General features: G+C 48.6%; 1 protein-coding gene across 3 annotated transcripts in view; it reads right to left on the bottom strand.

Annotated features, from left to right (window-relative positions):
• Positions 1 to 342: 342 nt before the first annotated feature.
• ANPEP (alanyl aminopeptidase, membrane) overlaps positions 343 to 17,917 on the bottom strand; it is a 30,433-nt gene continuing 12,858 nt past the window's right edge. For all 3 annotated transcript variants that reach the window (XM_073013031.1, XM_073013030.1, XM_007990380.3), the window contains exons 11-21: positions 17,162 to 17,334; positions 16,838 to 16,914; positions 15,147 to 15,280; positions 14,981 to 15,036; positions 13,285 to 13,432; positions 9,319 to 9,410; positions 8,751 to 8,861; positions 8,462 to 8,629; positions 6,694 to 6,834; positions 6,238 to 6,319; positions 343 to 951 (exon numbers count right to left, since the gene is read on the bottom strand). In XM_073013031.1, the coding sequence (XP_072869132.1) occupies positions 799 to 951; positions 6,238 to 6,319; positions 6,694 to 6,834; positions 8,462 to 8,629; positions 8,751 to 8,861; positions 9,319 to 9,410; positions 13,285 to 13,432; positions 14,981 to 15,036; positions 15,147 to 15,280; positions 16,838 to 16,914; positions 17,162 to 17,334 (1,335 nt within the window). In that variant the 3' untranslated portion in view covers positions 343 to 798. The remainder of the gene's footprint in view (positions 952 to 6,237; positions 6,320 to 6,693; positions 6,835 to 8,461; positions 8,630 to 8,750; positions 8,862 to 9,318; positions 9,411 to 13,284; positions 13,433 to 14,980; positions 15,037 to 15,146; positions 15,281 to 16,837; positions 16,915 to 17,161; positions 17,335 to 17,917) is intronic.

Below are 17,917 nucleotides of genomic sequence, written 5' to 3'. Positions count from 1 at the left end.
TCACCACTCACTGCGGGAGCACTGGGTCCACAGCTGCCCACCCTCCACCTTGTGATGCCTCCCCACCACCCAGCATCTCCAGCTGCCATCAGAATGGGGATAAAAGGAGACCTGCAAACCGCCCAGCTAGCTCAGTCGATAGAGCCCAGAGTCCTGCAGGCAGACACGGAGGCATAGGTGCAGGGCACCTGCAGGAAGGGCCAGCAAGCTGGGCGCATCTCCCGTCCTGTGCTCTGTGGTCCCAGGCTCCACGATGCTCCGCATGCACCCAGCTTCCCTCCACCCAGCCTCCCCAGCCGCTGTGCTGACCCACTCCTGCTTTAGTTTAGTAATGAGTCTCACTCATCTAGAAATCCTTTATTTACATTTTCTCTTAGAAAAAAAAATATACAGATCTGCTGCCCTGTTAATTCCTCAGATTTGGGGTCCTTAGGGAAAGGTGAAAGAGGGTACAGGGCAGTCCCCTGCAAGGCCATCCATTGTCCATCGAGAGCTTCTGCTCATCTGGCCCTGGAGCTGGGCTTCCCTGAGATCAGCCCCAGGGCCCTGGGTGACAGGCGCCATGCCAGGCCTAGGGCGGAGTTGGCATGAGAGGCAGGGGCCGGGAGGTGCTCAGTCAACCTGGTCATCAGGAACTAGACTGGCTCACAGGCAGAGAGAACGTAGGCTGGAGACTTTGTCCTTGAGGGGAGGACACTGGTGCCTCGGGCTCCAGGAATGGAGGCCCTGCCACCAGCCGCTGGGATGGACACACGTGGGCACCTTGCATGGGGGCCGGGTGACTTTAAGGGCCGGGGACTATTTGCTGTTTTCTGTGAACCACTGGAGCACCACCTCCTTGTTCTCCTTCACCCACTTGATGTTGGCTCTCGTCTTCTCCAGGGCTTGCTCCAGGGCCCGGGTGCCTGAGCCGAAGCCTGTTTCCTCGTTGTCCTTCTTGAACTGCTCCAGCTGCCAGAAAAACAAAGATCCTCAGCCCCATCTGGGTCCCTAATACAGCCTTGAGGAGGAGCTCTCTCAGGCCTCTGGCTTCCCACTCCCACTTTAGAGTCCCCATGGATGGGACCACACCTGTTCTAGGGATAGAGAGGACGTCCGCCTTGTTCCTGGGCAAAGTCCTTGTCAACACAGAGGTTGCAAAATGACAATCCCAGGCAAAACCTGGCTCAGGAAGATTCTGGCCTTCATGTGTAATATTTCATTATAATATCAATCCCATCAAGAGAGTAGAGAGGGGCTAATGAAGCAACCAGCCAAATCTAAAGTGTGGAAATTTCTACACCACAAATGATCCAGTTGCTTCAATAAATAAATGCTTTTTTAAAAAAAATACTCCTACAAATTAGAAGAGTTATCAGTCCTGGAGGTTCTAGCCAGGCAATCATCCAAGAGAATGAAATAAAAGGAATCCAGAAAGGAAGAAGTAAAACTATGTGTATGACATGTTTGCACACATAAAATTTTAAGGAATCCATTAAAAAAACTATTAGAACTAATGATTTCTGCAAGGTTGCAGGATACAAGAGCAATACACAAAAATCAATTGTATTCCTATACACTAGCAATGAAAAACCTGAAAATGAAATTAAGAAAACAATTCCATGTACTATAGCATCAACAAGAATGAAATATTTAGGAATAAATTTGACAAAATGAGTGCCAGACTGGTATGCTGAAAACTACAAAACATTTTTGAAAGAAATTAAAGAATACCTAAGTAAAAAGAAAAAAGACCCAGATAAATCTGTGTCCATGGACTGGAAGATTTAGTATTATTGAGATGCCTATAGTCTCCATAGTGGTCTAGAGATTCAATGTCATCCCATCAAAATTTTAACTACTTTTTTTTTTTTTTTTGCAGAAATTGATAAGTGATCCTAAAATGCATAAGAAATTGCAAGGGATCCAGAATAGCCAAAACAGTGTTGAAAAAGAACATAGTTGGCCAGCCTGGGCAAGATAGTGCAACCCTGTCTCTGCAGAAAAATATAGAACATTAGCCAGGCATGGTGGCATGTGCCTATAGTCCCACCTACTCAGGAGGTTGAGGTGGAGAGATCACCTGAGCCTGGGAAGTTGAGGCTGCAGTGAGCTGTGATCTCACCATTGTACTCTAGCCTGGGTGACAGAGTGAGACCCTTTCTCAAAAAAAAAAAAAAAAAAAGAAAATTGGAGGACTCACACTTCCCAGTTTTAAACCTCACTACAAAACTACAGTAATCAGGACAGTATGGTGCAGGCATAAGAATACAAATGTAGATCAATGAAATAGAATTGAGAATCCAAAAAGAAACCCTTACATTTACAGTCAATTGATTTTCAACAAGGTTGCCAAAACCATTCAGTGGGAGAACAGTCTTTTCAACAAATGGGACTTGGACAACTGGATATCCATATGCAAAATGAATGAAGTTGGACACCAACCTCATATCATATACAAATACTAAGTCAAAATAGATCAAATGCCTACATTTAAGTGAAAGCATAATAAAACTTTTTTTTTTTTTTGAGGCAGAGTCTTGCTCTGTCACCCAGGCTAGAGTACAGGGGCGCGATCTCAGCTCACTGCAAACTCCACCTCCCGGGTTCAAGCAATTCTCCTGCCTCAGCCTCCCAAGTAGCTGGGATTACAGGTGCCTGCCACTGCGCCCAGCTAAGTTTTGTATTTTTTAGTAGAGACGGGGTTTCACCATCTTGGCCAGGCTGGTCTTAAACTCCTGACCTCATGATCCACCTGCCTCGGCCTCCCAAAGTGCTGGGATTACAGGCATGAGCCACCGTGCCCAGCCAATAAAATGCTTAGTAAAAAACATTGACAAGTCTTTTGTGGGTTTGAAAATTTTTTTGAAATAAAAAAATAAGTATAAATCTTCATGACCTGGGGTTAGACAATAGTTTCTTAGATATGACGCATAAAGCATAAGCAACCAAAGAAAAAAAAAACAGATAAATAGGATTTCATCAAGATTTAAAACTTTTGGGTATCAAAAGACCTATCAAGTGAGTGACAGGTCTCATAGAATGGGAGAAATACTTGCAAACCCTATCTCTGATAAGAGTCTAATATTCAGAATATATAAAGAACTTTTACAATAAAAAGACAACCCAATTTTAAAATAGCAAAAGACTGGGCACAGTGGCACACGCCTGTAATCCCAGCTACTCAGAAGGCTGAAGTGGAAGGGTTGCTTGAGCCCAGGAATTTAAGGACAGCCTAGGCAACATAGTAAGACCCTCTCTTGAAAAGAAAAATAATCAGTTTTACCCATTTCTCCAAAGATACACAAATGTGTATAAGGCCAGTAAGCACATGAAATATTGAACATCATGTAATTACTCATTAGGGAGATACAACTGAAAACCATAATGATACCACTTCCTACCCACTAGGTGACTATACTAAAAAAGGGGGGAAAGGGAGATTAAGTGTAGACATAGAGCAGTTAGAACCCTCATATGATACATTGCTAATAGTAATGGACAATGGTACCCTTGCTTTGGAAAACATTTTGTCAGTTTCTCAAAAAGTTTAAACACAGAGTAACCAAATGACCCAGCAATTCTTCTCCGAGGTGTATACCCAAGATAAATTAAAACATGTTTGTACAAAATTTGCATGTGAAGGTCCATGATATTCATAATAGCCAGAAGACTGAAACAACCCAAATGACCATCAATGATGAGCTGAAAACAAAATGTGGTACATCCATGCAATGGAACATTATTCAGTCATAAAAAGGAATGATCCCTGCTACCATATGCATGAATCTTGAAAACATTATACTGGCCGGGCGCGGTGGCTCAAGCCTGTAATCCCAGCACTTTGGGAGGCCAAGACAGGCAGATCACGAGGTCAGGAGATCAAGACCATCCTGGCTAACACGGTGAAACCCCGTCTCTACTAAAAAATACAAAAAACTAGCTGGGTGAGGTGGCGGGCACCTGTAGTCCCAGCTACTCGGGAGGCTGAGGCAGGAGAATGGTGTAAACCCGGGAGGTGGAGCTTGCAGTGAGCTGAGATCCGGCCACTGCACTCCAGCCTGGGCGAGAGCGAGACTCCGTCTCAAAAAAAAAAAAAAAAAAAAAAAGGAAAACATTATACTAAGTGAAAGAAGGCAGACAGACACAAAAAGGTCATGTATCTATGATTCCATTTTATGAAACATCCAGAATAGGTAATAAATCCATATAGACAGAAAGTATATTAGTGGTTGCCAGGGGCTGAGGGGACCAGGTAGGAATGAGGAGTGACTGCTAATGAGTACGAGGTTTCTTTTTGGTGTAATAAAAATGTTCTGGAATTAGACAGTAGTGATGGTTGTACCACGTATTTGTTTGTTTGTTTGGTTGGTTGGTTGGTTTTGGTTTTTTGAGACAGGGTCTTGCTCTGTCGCCCAGGCTGGAATGCAGTGGCACCATCTCGGCTCACTGCAACCTCTGCCTTCCTGCTTCAAGCGATCCTCTCACCTCAGTCTCCCGAGTAGCTAGGACTACAGGTATGCACCACCATGCCCAGCTAACTTTTGTATTTATTTATTTATTTATTTATTTAGAGATGAGGTCTTACGAGATTGCCCAGGCTGGTCTCAAACTCCTGGGTTCAAGGGATCCTCCTGCACTGGCCTCCCAAAGTGCTGGGATTACAGTCATGAAGCACGCCACCCACCCCACCTTGTTAGTACACTGAAAACCACTTAAAATGGTGAGTTTGATGGTTCATTAATTATATATCTTTTTTTTTTTTTTTTTTTTTTTTGAGACGGAGTCTCACTCTGTCACCCAGGCTGGAGTGCAGTGGCCAGATCTCAGCTCACTGCAAGCTCCGCCTCCCGGGCTCACGCCATTCTCCTGCCTCAGCCTCCCGAGTAGCTGGGACTACAGGCGCCCGCCGCCTCGCCCGGCTAGTTTTCTGTATTTTTTAGTAGAGACGGGGTTTCACCGGGTTAGACAGGATGGTCTCGATCTCCTGAACTCGTGATCCGCCCGTCTCGGCCTCCCAAAGTGCTGGGATTACAGGCTTGAGCCACCGCGCCCGGCCCTTTTTTTTTTTTTTTTGAGACACCGTCTCACTCTGTCACCGAGGTTGGAGTGCAGTGGCTCAATCTTGGTTCACTGCAACCTCTGCCTCCTGGGTTCAGGCAATTCTTCTGCCATAGCCTCCCAAGTAGCTGGGACTACAGGGACCCCCCCACCACACCCAGCTCATTTTTGTATTTTTAGTACAGACGGCGTTTCACCATGTTGGCCAAGCTGGTCTGGAACTCCTGACCTCAGATGAACCACCCACCTTAGCCTCCCAAAGTGCTGGGACTACAGGCGTGAGCCACCATGCCCAGTGAATTACATCTCAATTTTTTAAAAAGACAAACTAAATCCAAGTTGAGTTTGTCAAGCTTCTAATTCGAACATATATATCAATTGTAAAAAGACCTTTTATAAACAACTCAGAAAATTTGAATATGGCTTGGGTATAAGATGATAGTAAGAAGATAGTCATTTTCCTGGGTTTGCTAAGGACAGTGTGATTATGTTTTAAGAATGCCTTTATTGCTGGGTGCAGTGGCTCATGCCTGTAATCTCAGCACTCTGGGAGGCTGAGGTGGGTGGATCATTTGAGGTCAGGAGTTCAAGACCAGCCTGGCCAACATGGTGAAACACCGTCTCTACTGAAAATACAAAAAATAGCCAGATGTGGTGGCACATGCTTGTAATCCCAGCTACTCGGGAAGCTGAGGCAGAATTAATTGAACCTCGGAGGTGGAGGTTGCAGTGAGCCGAGATCGCACCACTGCACCACTCCAGCCTGCATGACAGAGTGAGACTCAGTCTCAAAAAACAAAAAGAAAAAACAAAAAAAAAAAGAATGCCTTTATTTTTCATAAGACTAAATTATTTAGAGGTAAAATTATATAGTGTCAGTGATTTGCTTTAAAATTGCCTGCCCAGAAAGAGTACTGGCAAAATGTTGATAATTGTTGAACCTGGGTAATGGGTACACGGAGGTTCCTTATACCACTCTTTCCTTTTGTGCCTATACGAAAATCCCAAGATGAATTTTTTTTAAAATTGAATTATCAACACTTCCAAAGTCTGGCTACTCGGCTTCCTCTGTAAATGAGGAAGGCCTGGCGGCGTGGAGCCTGTGCTCCCTCAGGGCCACAGTCGGGGAAGAATGCAGTGCCCCTTTGGCCTGCGAAGGAAGTAGGCAGAGCCCAGGGCTGGGGAATGACTTCTTACCTGCTGCAGCTCATACTCGGTGGAGAATCGTCGTGTCACTGCCTGGATGAGGTTGGAGAAGGAGAACGAGCCACCACCATAACTGCAAGGAGGGCGAGAGGTGAACTGTGAGGGAGGCTGGGAACTAAGGAGGCTCATCCTCACACCTACTGGAGAGGGAGCCATGATTATAGAGGAGATGAAATGATATGCCCTGGAAGACCCCACTAGGACATGGGGGAGTCACAGCTTGAACACAGCTCTGACTGCCGAGTTCCTCACTCCCCTCTCTTTTTCCTTCCAAATGGGAAAAGGGATGGCCCGTACCCCAGCTTGTCTTTCCATTCCTGCCCCCATGCTTGGCTGATTTTTGTCCACTCCTGGGCAGTGCCCTCGGCGTGTCTTACGTGCACAGACCACCCCTTGGGGCCCCAGCCTCAGCGCTCGCTGTGCCTGACACCCACTCCACAGACTCACTCATTAAAGAGCTTCTTCCAATTGCTCTGGACAAAGTCCCAGACCAAACTTTGCCCGATGACGTTGTTGGTAATGCTGATGATGGTAGAGGTGGCATCCTGCTTCCGGATTAAGTCGGGGTTCAGGGTGTAGCTCAGGTACCTAAGAGGGCGAGATGCTGGGTCAGCTACTGCTAATTTCAGAAAGAGCACAACTTTTGAAAATCAACTGGATCAATAGGATGTGTGCTATGATTTCCAGTTTTTAATGATAAATGTTTTTTGTGGCTTCAGGCCTTTCATCTTGAAAGATTTTATAATAGAATATAAAGTAACAGAGTAAAGGTGAAATGGCTATTAAAATGAATCAAGGCCAGGTGTGGTGGCTCACACCTGTAATCCCAGCACTTTGGGAGGCTGAGGCGGGCAGATCACGTGGTCAAGTGATCGAGACTACCATGGCCAACGTGGTGAAATCCCGTCTCTACTAAAAATACAAAAAATTAGCTAGGCGCGGTGGCATGCTCCTGTATTCCCAGGAGGCTAAGGGTGGATTATCACTTGAATCCAGGAGGCAGAGTTTGCAGTGAGCTGAGATTGCACCACTGAACCACAGCCTGGCGACAGGGTGAGACTCCGCCTCAAAAAAAAAAAAAAAAAAAAATTCAAAACTCATCATTTTATAAACAACTGAAAAATAAGCTGGGGAAAATACATCAATTCTGTTGAATGAGTGTCTAAACGTAAGCATTTTGCAGTCTCAAAAATGAATCAATTATTTTAAATAAATCCTTTATTTTCAAAAGCAGCTGAAAGGAATAAGAAAAAAAATTATTCATTTGAGAAGAAAATGAGTCCTTTGGGGAACTTTCCATGGGGGTTTTGATGGGGATAAAGAGACAACCAGGGCTCAAAGCAGGCTTCTTAAACTTATTTACAATATTTCTTTTTGCATTTTTTAAAAATTTTGAAGCTTTCAAGTTTTAATCTCTCCTTCCTTCCTTCCTTCCTTCCTTCCTTCCTTCCTTCCTTCCTTCCTTCCTTCCTTCCTTCTTTCTTTCTTTCTTTCTTTCTTTTCTTTTCTCTCTCTCTCTTTCTCTTGCTTGCTTGATGGAGTCTCACTCTGTCGCCCAGGCTGGAGTGCAGTGAAGCGATTTGGGCTCACTGCAACCTTCGCCTGCGGGGTTCAACTGATTATCCTGCCTCCCGAGTAGCTGGGATTACAGGCATGTGCCACCACGCCCAGCTAATTTTTGTATTTTTAGTAGAGAGAGGGTTTCTCCATGTTGGCCAAGCTGGTCTCGAACTCCTGACCTCAGGTGATCCATCCACCTCGGCCTCCCAAAGTGCTGGGATTACAGGTGTGAGCTACTGCACCCTGCCCAAGGGTGGCTCTTCTTTACTGCATCCAGGTGATGGCATATGAGGCACATGGTGGGAGGTGGGGACCCTCATCCAAGGGCTTGAGGGAGTGCCCAGCTGGACGTTTGAAAGGACCCAAGTCCAGCTATGCCAGAGCCTTTGACAGAAGGGGACACGAGTTGTTGTTAGGTAAAGGCTAAGAGGCCACAGCAGCTAGGAGCAGAGGACATGGACCCAGACCTGAGTCCGGATCTCGTCTCTATCACTTATTAAAGCTTCTGGTCTGCACCAGTTGTTCTGGAAATACTGCCTCCACCTTAACAGGTCTGTGAGGGTCACGTGAAGGATCTGGCAAGGAGTGTGGAGACCTGCCTGGTTCTCCAGGTGGGGAGGGGGCTCTCGCATTCCCACCTTGCCCCAGGACTCACCTGTTCAGGATCCACACCTCGTTGCTGCAGGCCAGGGCTGCCCGAAGCTTGTCGGCCTCATTGACCAGTGTGGCATTTCGGAACTGCTCCCAGGCGAAGTCCCACTCCTTCTCACCACCCTGGGCAATAGCATTGCAGTAGACGGTGGACCGCAGGTTGGGGTGGATCCTGGCGTGGCATAGGGAGGTCAGATGAGCAGTAGCAGGGAGGGTGGGACAGGGGTCTCCTGAGGGCAGGGCTGTGGGGGGCAGATGAAGACTGGCAGAGGAGGCGCAGGGGAGACACTCACGGGTTATTATTGGGGTTCTCCATCCACTGCTTGAAAAGGCCAGAGACCATCTCCTCACACTCTGGAACTCCATTGGAGCAGGCAGTGCTGATGGCGTTAATCTCGTTGTACCTGCGCCAGGGGTGACACGTGGTTAGCACACCTGGCCACCTCCAGCCAAGATTCACCTCTTGACACACAATCCCAGGCCGGCACCCTGCCTAAGGCTCTGTGGCCTAACTGGCCCTCTGGGCCCCTGGTATGTGTTTTGTGCCTTGGGCCTGTGGTTCCTTGGTCCCCAAAGCAGCCCAGAGACCCAAAAGGGCAGGAACAGGCTCCAGCCCCAGTTTCAACGTCTGGAAACCATATAACTTCAAGCCAGTGGGATGAGCTCAGAGTTTCAGTTTGGGTCTTTGTATAAAGAGGTCTGATGGGCCCACAGGCCACTGAGGCTCCCTGCTCCTGGGTGGGGGCCTCTCCCTGCCTGGTGCCCCCGCATTGAAAGCTGCGGCAAAGAACACTGCCAGGATGTTGTTCTTGACTCTCTGGGATGCCCAGGACCTCCAAACCCATGAGAGCTCCCACTCACTGGTCCATCAGGTTTTCTGGGATCTCCCTCCAGTTGTTGGTGTTATTTCTGAAGTGAATGAAGAGGGGTGTGACCTGCTTCTTCAGGTAGTTCTGGGGAAAAGAAAACATGAATCGCATCAAAGACTCATGCCTGACCTGCCTGGAGCCCCATGGAGCCTCTGATGTTGGGGGGCAGGCACTGGCAGAAAGGTCAGAGGTCAGGGCCTCACCTGAGGCCAAACAGTGCTCAAAGGGGCCCATAGAAGTCCAAAGTTCAAATAACTGAGCTGAGTTTCTTTCTGCTTAAAGCCTTAGTCAGTTCCAATATTCTTTGTCTAAGGGTAACCATTTCTTAATATAAAATGTTGGGTTTTCCCTTCACAATCATAAATATTCCATGATTTGCTGGGCGCAGTGGCTCACACTTGTAATCCCAGCACTTTGAGAGGCTGAGGCGGGTGGATCACCTGAGTCCAGGAGTTCGAGACCAGCCTGGGTAACATGGTGAAACCCCGTTTCTACTAAAAATACAAAAAAATTAGCCTGGCGTGGTGGTACACACCTGTAATCCCAGCTACTTGGGAGGCCGAGGCAGGAGAATCGCTTAAACCCAGGAGGCAGAGGTTACAGTGAGCTGTAATCGCACCACTGTACTCTAACCTAGGTGACACAGCACGACTCCATCTCAAAACAAAAACAAAAACAAAAACAAATTCCATGACTTATAATATAAAAATTAGCCAGGCGTGGTGGCAGGTATCTGTAATCCCAGCTACTCAGGAGGCTGAGGCAGGAGAATTGCTTGAATCCGGGAGGTGGAGGGTGAAGTGAGCCAAGATCGGGCCACTGCACTCCAGCCTGAGTGACAGCAGGATTCTGTCTCAAAAATAAATAAATAAATAAATAAATAAAAATTAAAGGGACAAGTCAGCAAGGGACAGAGGGGAGGTGAAGACTGCAAACAGGAAGATGAAGTCAAAGTCTACAGAAGGAGTCATTCAACCCCCAAGTCACCACTTCCCTCCTTGTAGAGGGCAGTACCCCTCACCACCCCCATGAAAGAGATTGAACCAGGAGGCTCAGAAAGTGGGGTCACCAGACCACAGTGGGAGGGTTGCTGGATTGCAAAGAGGGTCAGAGGTGAAAGTTTCTATACCGAAAGGCGGCACCCCAATTCCCCTCCCTCCTGTGTCCCAGAATGGGAGTACTACCAGCCTCACTGCACAAGACAGAAGCTCACTCTCTGGAAAAACTGCATGGTCTTGAGAGAACAAACCCATGGATACTAATTTTTGAGGGTCCCCGTGAAGAGTTACTTGGCCACCCAGTCACCTCACAATGAGATCCCGCAGACAACACACTCCACCTTCTCATGGAGCTTCCAATCACATTTTGTTTGTATTCCTCTCAAATCCAAAGGGGTGGCTCAGCCTCCAACTTGAAAAGAGGCCAAAACAAACACAAAACTCAAGAGGAAACGAGTCAATGGAAAAAAAAAAAAAAAAAAAGAAAACTTCATAAGAGCCTGTAATAAATATCCTCCGAGAGTGAAGAGAAGATATTTCATAGGATGCTGGAATCAGAAAGAGCACTTGGAAATTTAAAAATATGACAGAAGAAATGAAAACAATTTCTAGGTGAGGTGGTGTACAAAGCTGAGGGAACCTCCCAGGGGGCAGAACAAAAAGTCAACAAGCTGGAAAACAGAAGAGAAAAAGAAAACTAAAGGATGAAAGCAAGATAAATAAGCTGGATTTACAGGGGTTCCAGAAAAAGATAACTGGAAAAAAGGAGGGGAATAAAGTTTAAAGAAACAATACAAAATCTTCCAGTACTAGATGATGTGAATGCCAGTCCTGATTGGAAAATGTAGATGGAGAAGAGGCCCAAACCAAGGCCCACCGGGACTGAGAGACGCTCCCAAAGTTTCCAGAAGGGAGGAAAACTAGTCACATTCAAATAACTGGAAATAAGAATGGCTCTGGGCATCTTAGCAGCAACAGGACAAGCCTGATGTCAGTGGAGCAAGACCTTAAACATTCAGAGGAATGATTTCCCATCTTGAATCTTCTAAACTCAGCTGAATGCTCAATCCTGTGTGAGAGTGGAGTAAAGACATTTCAGATGATCTACCCCAGAAAAGCCACCTCTCATGAACCCTTTCTCAAAAACTCCTGGAAGATGTACTCCCCTATGAGAGGAAAAAAAATCAAGAAAGAATCTGTGGGATTCAGAAAACACAGTAGAGGGAGGCACCTCCAAGCATGGGAGCTGTGTGGCAGCTCTGGAAGAGAGCAGGCAGAATAGGACTCCAGGAGGAGTTCATTTTCAAAACTGGGCTGGGCACAGTGGCTCATGCCTGTAATCCTAACACTTTGGGAGGCCAAGGAGGGAGGACTGCTTGAAGCCAGGTGTTCCAGACCATCCTGGCCAATACAGAAAGATCCCATCTCTACAAAAAAATTAAAAATTTTAAAAATAGCTGGGCATGGTGGTACACATCTGAGGTCCCAGCTACTGGAGAGACTGAGGCAGGAGGATCCCTTGAGCCTAGGTATTTGAGGATGCAGTGAAGCGTGATTGCACTGCTGCACTTCAGCTTGGGCAAGAGAGTGAGACCTTGTCTCTAAACAAACAAACAAACAAACAAAAACTTGACCTATTGTGTGATACATTTGTAACTGTGTACAAAAAGGGAAACATAAACATAGTACTCTACACGGCTCAGCAGAGAATGCTATTTAGATAATCACAATAAAGCAAATGCTTAACACTGATTTGACTAAATATTATGATTTAACTACATTAGGAGGATGGGGGAATGTGGGGAAGGCAGGTAAGAGGGTTGAAACTTCATTTACCAAAATATCTCATTTACCATAATGGATATTAATTAAAAGATAATTGAACTTTTTTTTTTTTTTTTTTTTTTTTTTTTGAGATGGAATCTTGCTCTGTCACCCAGGCTGGAGTGCAGTAGCACCATCTTGGCTCACTGCAAGCTCCGCCTCCCAGGTTCATGCCATTCTCCTGCCTCAGCCTCCAGAGTAGCTGAGACTACAGGTGCCCGCCACCACGCCCGGCTAATTTTTTGTATTTTTAGTAGAGATGAGGTTTCACCGTGTTAGCCAGGATGGTCTTGATCTCCTGACCTCATGATCCACCTGCCTCAGCCTCCCAAAGTGCTAGGATTACAGTTGTGAGCCACTGTGCCCGGCCCAATAATTGAACATTTTTTAATGAAAAAAGATGTCTTCAAGCATCATTTAATGGCTGCATATTACACCCTCAAATGAATATTCTACAGTTTAACCAATCTTCAACCTTTAGACATTTAAGTATTTGTGTTTTGTTTGCTTTTTGTCTTTTATAAACTGCTGCAGTGAGCATCCTATGGGTGTAGCTTATTCATCCAGAATAAGCTTGAGTTTCCTTTTGGTCTCCCAAGTGGTTGCCTCAGCCCTCAAATAGGCCCCTATGCTCAGCATTAAAATACTCCAAAGCAGCCAATACCCACATCTCCCTCATAGCGCAAGTGGGCTGGCCGGGCAGGTAGAGGCCTGCCTATCTTACAGAGGAGTTAACTGGGTTTGAGAAAGGGCTGCCCAAGGCCACATAGCTGGCAAAAGACAGGTCTTCTGGCCCTCAGCATGGTGGCCTTTTCTGTGCCTTCTGAAAGCATTAATTCTCCATATTTCAAGTCAACAAACTTTGCTGAATTCTCCACGACCTTTATTTTTTTGCCCCACACAGCCTCCTCACCTCCTCAGTGCCTGCTCACTCACCTTGATGTCCGTCCATCTCACTCTTTCACCTATGTGCTCTCAGGAGAGAACCTGACAAGTCAATCTTCCTTTTTTTTTTTGTTTTGCTTTTTTGTTTTGCTTTTGAAGGTTCCCTGACCAGGAGCCCAATAACTTCCTAATAGTGCACTTTCAGGCACTGGGAAGAACTGGTTCTTGAACCCTGCCATGTACCTCCATACCTTCATGGGGCCATAGACCTCGGAGCGGTCGAACATGAGCTTGAAGTAGCTCAGGCTGCTCAGGGCGGCCTCCCAGGGCATGTACTCTGTCTCTTCAATCAGGAAGAGGGTGTTGGTCAGCGCCAGAGTGACAGGGACCTTATGGGCACTGGGAATAAACAGAGGGGCCCAAGTAAAGCACCCCTATCCAGCCCAGCCACAGACTAGGAACCCCAGGCCAGGCCCTCAAAGATGCTCCACACCCCTAGGTCCCCTGTATCCACTCCTGGAGCCTGAGGTCCCAGATTCCCAACTGAACCAGCTCAGGCATTTGCCATGGAAAAGGAGCTACATGGCTGCTGGGTGGTGCCACAAACAAGGCCCCATCCTCACCCATTGCCAGTCCTCCCCCTTGCTTATTATCCCCATTTTACAGATGAGGAAACAGGCTCAGAGAAGTGAACTGACTTACCCAAGGTTACACACTTCACGAGAGACAGAGCTGAGATTCAAAAGGGCAAGAAACCCGTGTTCTTAACTCTGCCCATCTCTTCTTACTTTCTGGGCACTCTAGGCCTTTCTTCCTCCTCTTCCCCCTGCCTTCTGTACACATTTAGCTCACAAATGTCCTTGTCTATGGGTGACATCACTCATGTCCAAGAGTTTAGAGTACCTCACCCCAAGCAGAGTAGGTGCTCAATAAGTACCTGTTTATCCATGATGCATCCCTCCTGCCCTGTAAAGCCCAGATTTTTGGCACCTAGAACAGTGGCTTGGCACAGTCAGCCTTCAGGAAAAGCTTGGTGCAGCTGGGCACGGTGGCTCACACCTATAATCCCAGCCCTTTGGGATGCCAAGGCGGGTGGATCACCTGAGGCCAGGAGTTTGAGACCAGCCTGGTCAACATGGTGAAACCCCATCTCTACTAAAAATGCAAAAATTAGTCGGGCATGGTGGCACATGCCTTTAATTCCAGCTACTCAGGAGGCTGCGAAGGAAGAATTGCTTGAACCCAGGAGGCGGAGGTTGTAGTGAGCCAAGATCACGCCACTGCACTCCAGCCTGGGTGACAGAGCAAGACTCCATCTCAAAAAAAAAAAAAAAAGGGGGTGGGGGGGCATGGCCGGGTACAATGGCTCATGCCTGTAATCCCAGCACTTTGGGAAGCTGAGGCGGGTGTATCACAAGGTCAGGAGTTCGAGACCAACCTGACCAACATGATGTGAAACTCCGTCTCTACTAAAAATACAAAAATTAGCTGGGTGTGGTGGTGCAGGCCTGTAATCCCAGCTATTTGGGAGGCCGAGGCAGAGAATGGCTTGAACCTGGGAGGTGGAGGCTGCAGTGAGCTGAGATCGCGCCACTGTACTCCAGCCTGGGCAACAGAGCGAGACTCCGTCTCAAAAAGAAAGAATAAAAATCAAAAACGAAAACAAAAAAGCTTGGTGCTATGGAGTAGAGCACGGCTTTGGAGTTGGACAAGCCTCTGTCTGGCTGTCATGAACTACTGTGTGACTTTGGGCAAGGTGTCACATTCTGTATCTGTGAAATGGGTGTGTGGGGACCTGGGGAGGGACGTCCAGGGAGCGCAGGAGCTCACTGCACAGCGCCTGGCATACGGGAAGGGCAACAGGAGGAGCGGGGGCCCTTGTTGCAGACTCCGACTTGCTGAAGTCACGAGCTTCTGCAGCTGAGCCAGGAAGGCGAGAGCACTCACCTGGCCAGATTGAAGGCATCATGAATGATCTGTGCCCGATTGATGACAGGGATGGCCTAGAATGCGAAGCACAGCATGTGACCATGGGTTGGCTGTGGGTAGCAGGCCTTGCAGTCTCGGGCCTGTCCTGGGGCAGGGGGCAGGGCGAGGGGTGGCAGACACCCACCAAGTGGTCTGTCTGCAGCTGAGTCTGAATCTTCCTCCAGTTCTCTGCGTCGTAGTTCACCCGGTAATAGCCCGTCACATTGAGGTTCAGCAGGACCCACTCATTGCCTGATGTTCTGAAGAGATTGTTCTGGGCTGTGGAGAGGGATGAGACCTGGGCAGGACTGCTCAGAGGCCATGGGCTGACCCCTGGACCTCTTGCAAGAGCAGCTGCCCCTGCAGCCTGGCACCACCTCACCCTCAAGCTTCTGGGGTGACACTAAGGGTGGGGAAAAAGGGGTGAAGAACTGGGCTGCCAGTGGCTTCACAGACCATAAGCCCATGAGGATGGCATGCCACTCCAAACCTCAGCACCTGCCCTGCCTCCCCAGGCTGTGCACGGCCAGGCCAGCTGCCAGGCCGCTCACACTCAGCAACCCAGGCTGTTCCTCCTCCTTGCCCTCCTCCACACTCCATCACACCTGTCACCCAAGTGGGAACCACAGGCAGCTCCTACTCTCCCTTCCCCTCCCGTTCACTCAGTCCCCCGGTGCTGCTGTCTCTTCCTGGGGCTTAGTGCCCCTTCTCCCTGTGGGTCCCCCTCCTCTCTTGCTCCTCCCATACTTTGTTGCAGCAGTCAGAGGTCAGGGCCAATAGGTTGCTCATTTCCCACCTGCCCCATCCACTGTCTCCTGCAGACCCTGGGGCCCTTGGGGACCAGCTTTATCTCTTGTGCACACCTGTGCCCTAGCCACACTCAGTCCCCACACTCCCTCCTACCTCTATCCCTGGCACTTGCTATCTCCTCTGCCTGGAATTCTTTTCTCTGCCACATTAGCCTGCCTGATTCCTATTCTTCCTCTAAGACTCAGCTCATCTCCTCTGGGAAGCCATCCCTGACCTCTCCATGAACTCGAATCTCCCTTATTCCCGGCTCCATGTCCCCATACCTCACTCGCCCCAACCACAGACTCTGAAAGCACTCAGCACAGCACTAGATTGCCTCCAACTTCTTGCCCTCCTTCATCTGTAGCCTTGGTCAAGGCAGAGGATGACTTGTCATGCCCTTTGCTTCCTCAGTGCCTGGCTGAGTAGGGCTGCTCATAACATGTGCCAGGCACTACTTTAAGCATTTTATGTGGATTCTCTTTTTTTTTTTTTTTTTCTGAGACAGAGTTTCACTCTTGTTGCCCAGGCTGGAGTGCAATGATGCGATCTTGGCTCACTGCAACCTCCACCTCCCAGGTTCAAGCAATTCTCCTGCCTCAGCCTCCCAAGTAGCTGGGATTACAGGTATGTGCCACCACACCCGGCTCATTTTGTATTTTTAGTAGAGATGGGGTTTCTCCATGTTGGTCAGACTGGTCTCGAACTCCTGACCCCAGGTGATCTGCTCGCCTCGGCCTCCGAAAGTGCTGGGATTACAGGCGTGAGCCACCATGCCTGGCCTAGGATTCTCTCCTTTAATCCTCACATAACCAATGGAGTATTGCTCTTAGCCTCATATTGTAGATGAGGAACTAGAGACCAGAGAGGGATGGTAACTTGTCCAGAGTCACACAGCGAAGCAGCAGCAAAGTGCAGACTGGAACCAAAGAAGTCAACTCCATTTATTGAATGGAATGGAATGGCCCATCACAGCCCTCAGAACATGGGCCAGGAGCTAGGAGTATGGGGTGGGGGCTGCTGCCCACAAAGGTAGGGCTGGATTACCTGTTACATCCATCAGCCAGTAGTCCTCCTGCTGTGCGCCATTTCTGATGGATGTGATAGGCACAATCCACAGGTAACTGCAATTAAAGACCCAGAGGTGATGAGAGACGGCAGTGGGGTCACTGCCAGTGAGGAGCAGCTGTCCAGGCTCCCAGCTTCTGCCCAACTCTGGCTCCGAGTGCCCCTGATCTCCTGGCTCTGGAGGGAGGGTTTGTCTACAGTGGCTGGGGCTGGGACCACAGGAGGCCATTCCTACTATGGTCCCTTAGTAACTGTCCTCTACCCCACCCACCTAACCATGCCTCAGTGACCCCATCTGCTCACTTGAATTCTGAGGGGCGGGTAACATTGGAATCGGGGTCAAGGAGGAAGTGCTCCTGGGAAAGGGTCCCCGTGCTGGTATCCACTGTGATGACCGGGAAGCCCATCTGCAGGGTCCAGCGGTCCATGATGTTGCGCACGGTGGTGGGGAGTTGGACAGACCGGTTGTTCACAGCCTGTGGGTGGAGCAAGAGGGCATGACCATCAGTGGGCTGCCACCCTCCAGTCCCTGCCATCCAGGGCATCCCCTGCAGATTCTCGCCTCAACCCTGGGGGGCCACTTGTATGGGAGGTCTAGGAAGGGCACTGGGCTGGGAGCCGGGAGCTAGGGTCCCATCCAGCTCTGCCTCTCCTCGGCTGCTCGGTGCTGGACAAGCTGGAGAACTTCCCAGCAAATCTATATGGCCCCCCATTCTGTGGTCCACCCTGAGGTGTGTATGTCAGGGATGGGATGCCCAGGATGCCCATGGCTCTTCCTGAACAACACTGGGAGGATGACAAGAAAGAGAAGAGATGAGGAAAAGCCAGTGTTCGGGTGTCACAAGCAGGGGCGGGGAACGGGGCCCTGGGGGTCGCATGAGGGAGGTGCACTCGTACTGGCGTGCGGGGCGGGGCTCAGGGGCACTGTTGCTGTCTTCTTGGATCTTTGCTCATGTACCTGCATTGCCTTTGTCATCACAACAGAAAGCCAACATCATTTGTTAATAACTGAAGAAAGGAATCACCTAAGAACAGGGCCACACAGAGGGCAGAAGAGCA

Source organism: Chlorocebus sabaeus, chromosome 29, assembly GCF_047675955.1.
Source record: "Chlorocebus sabaeus isolate Y175 chromosome 29, mChlSab1.0.hap1, whole genome shotgun sequence".
Lineage (NCBI taxonomy): Eukaryota > Metazoa > Chordata > Mammalia > Primates > Cercopithecidae > Chlorocebus > Chlorocebus sabaeus.
This window is presented reverse-complemented; position numbering and strand designations above follow the sequence as displayed.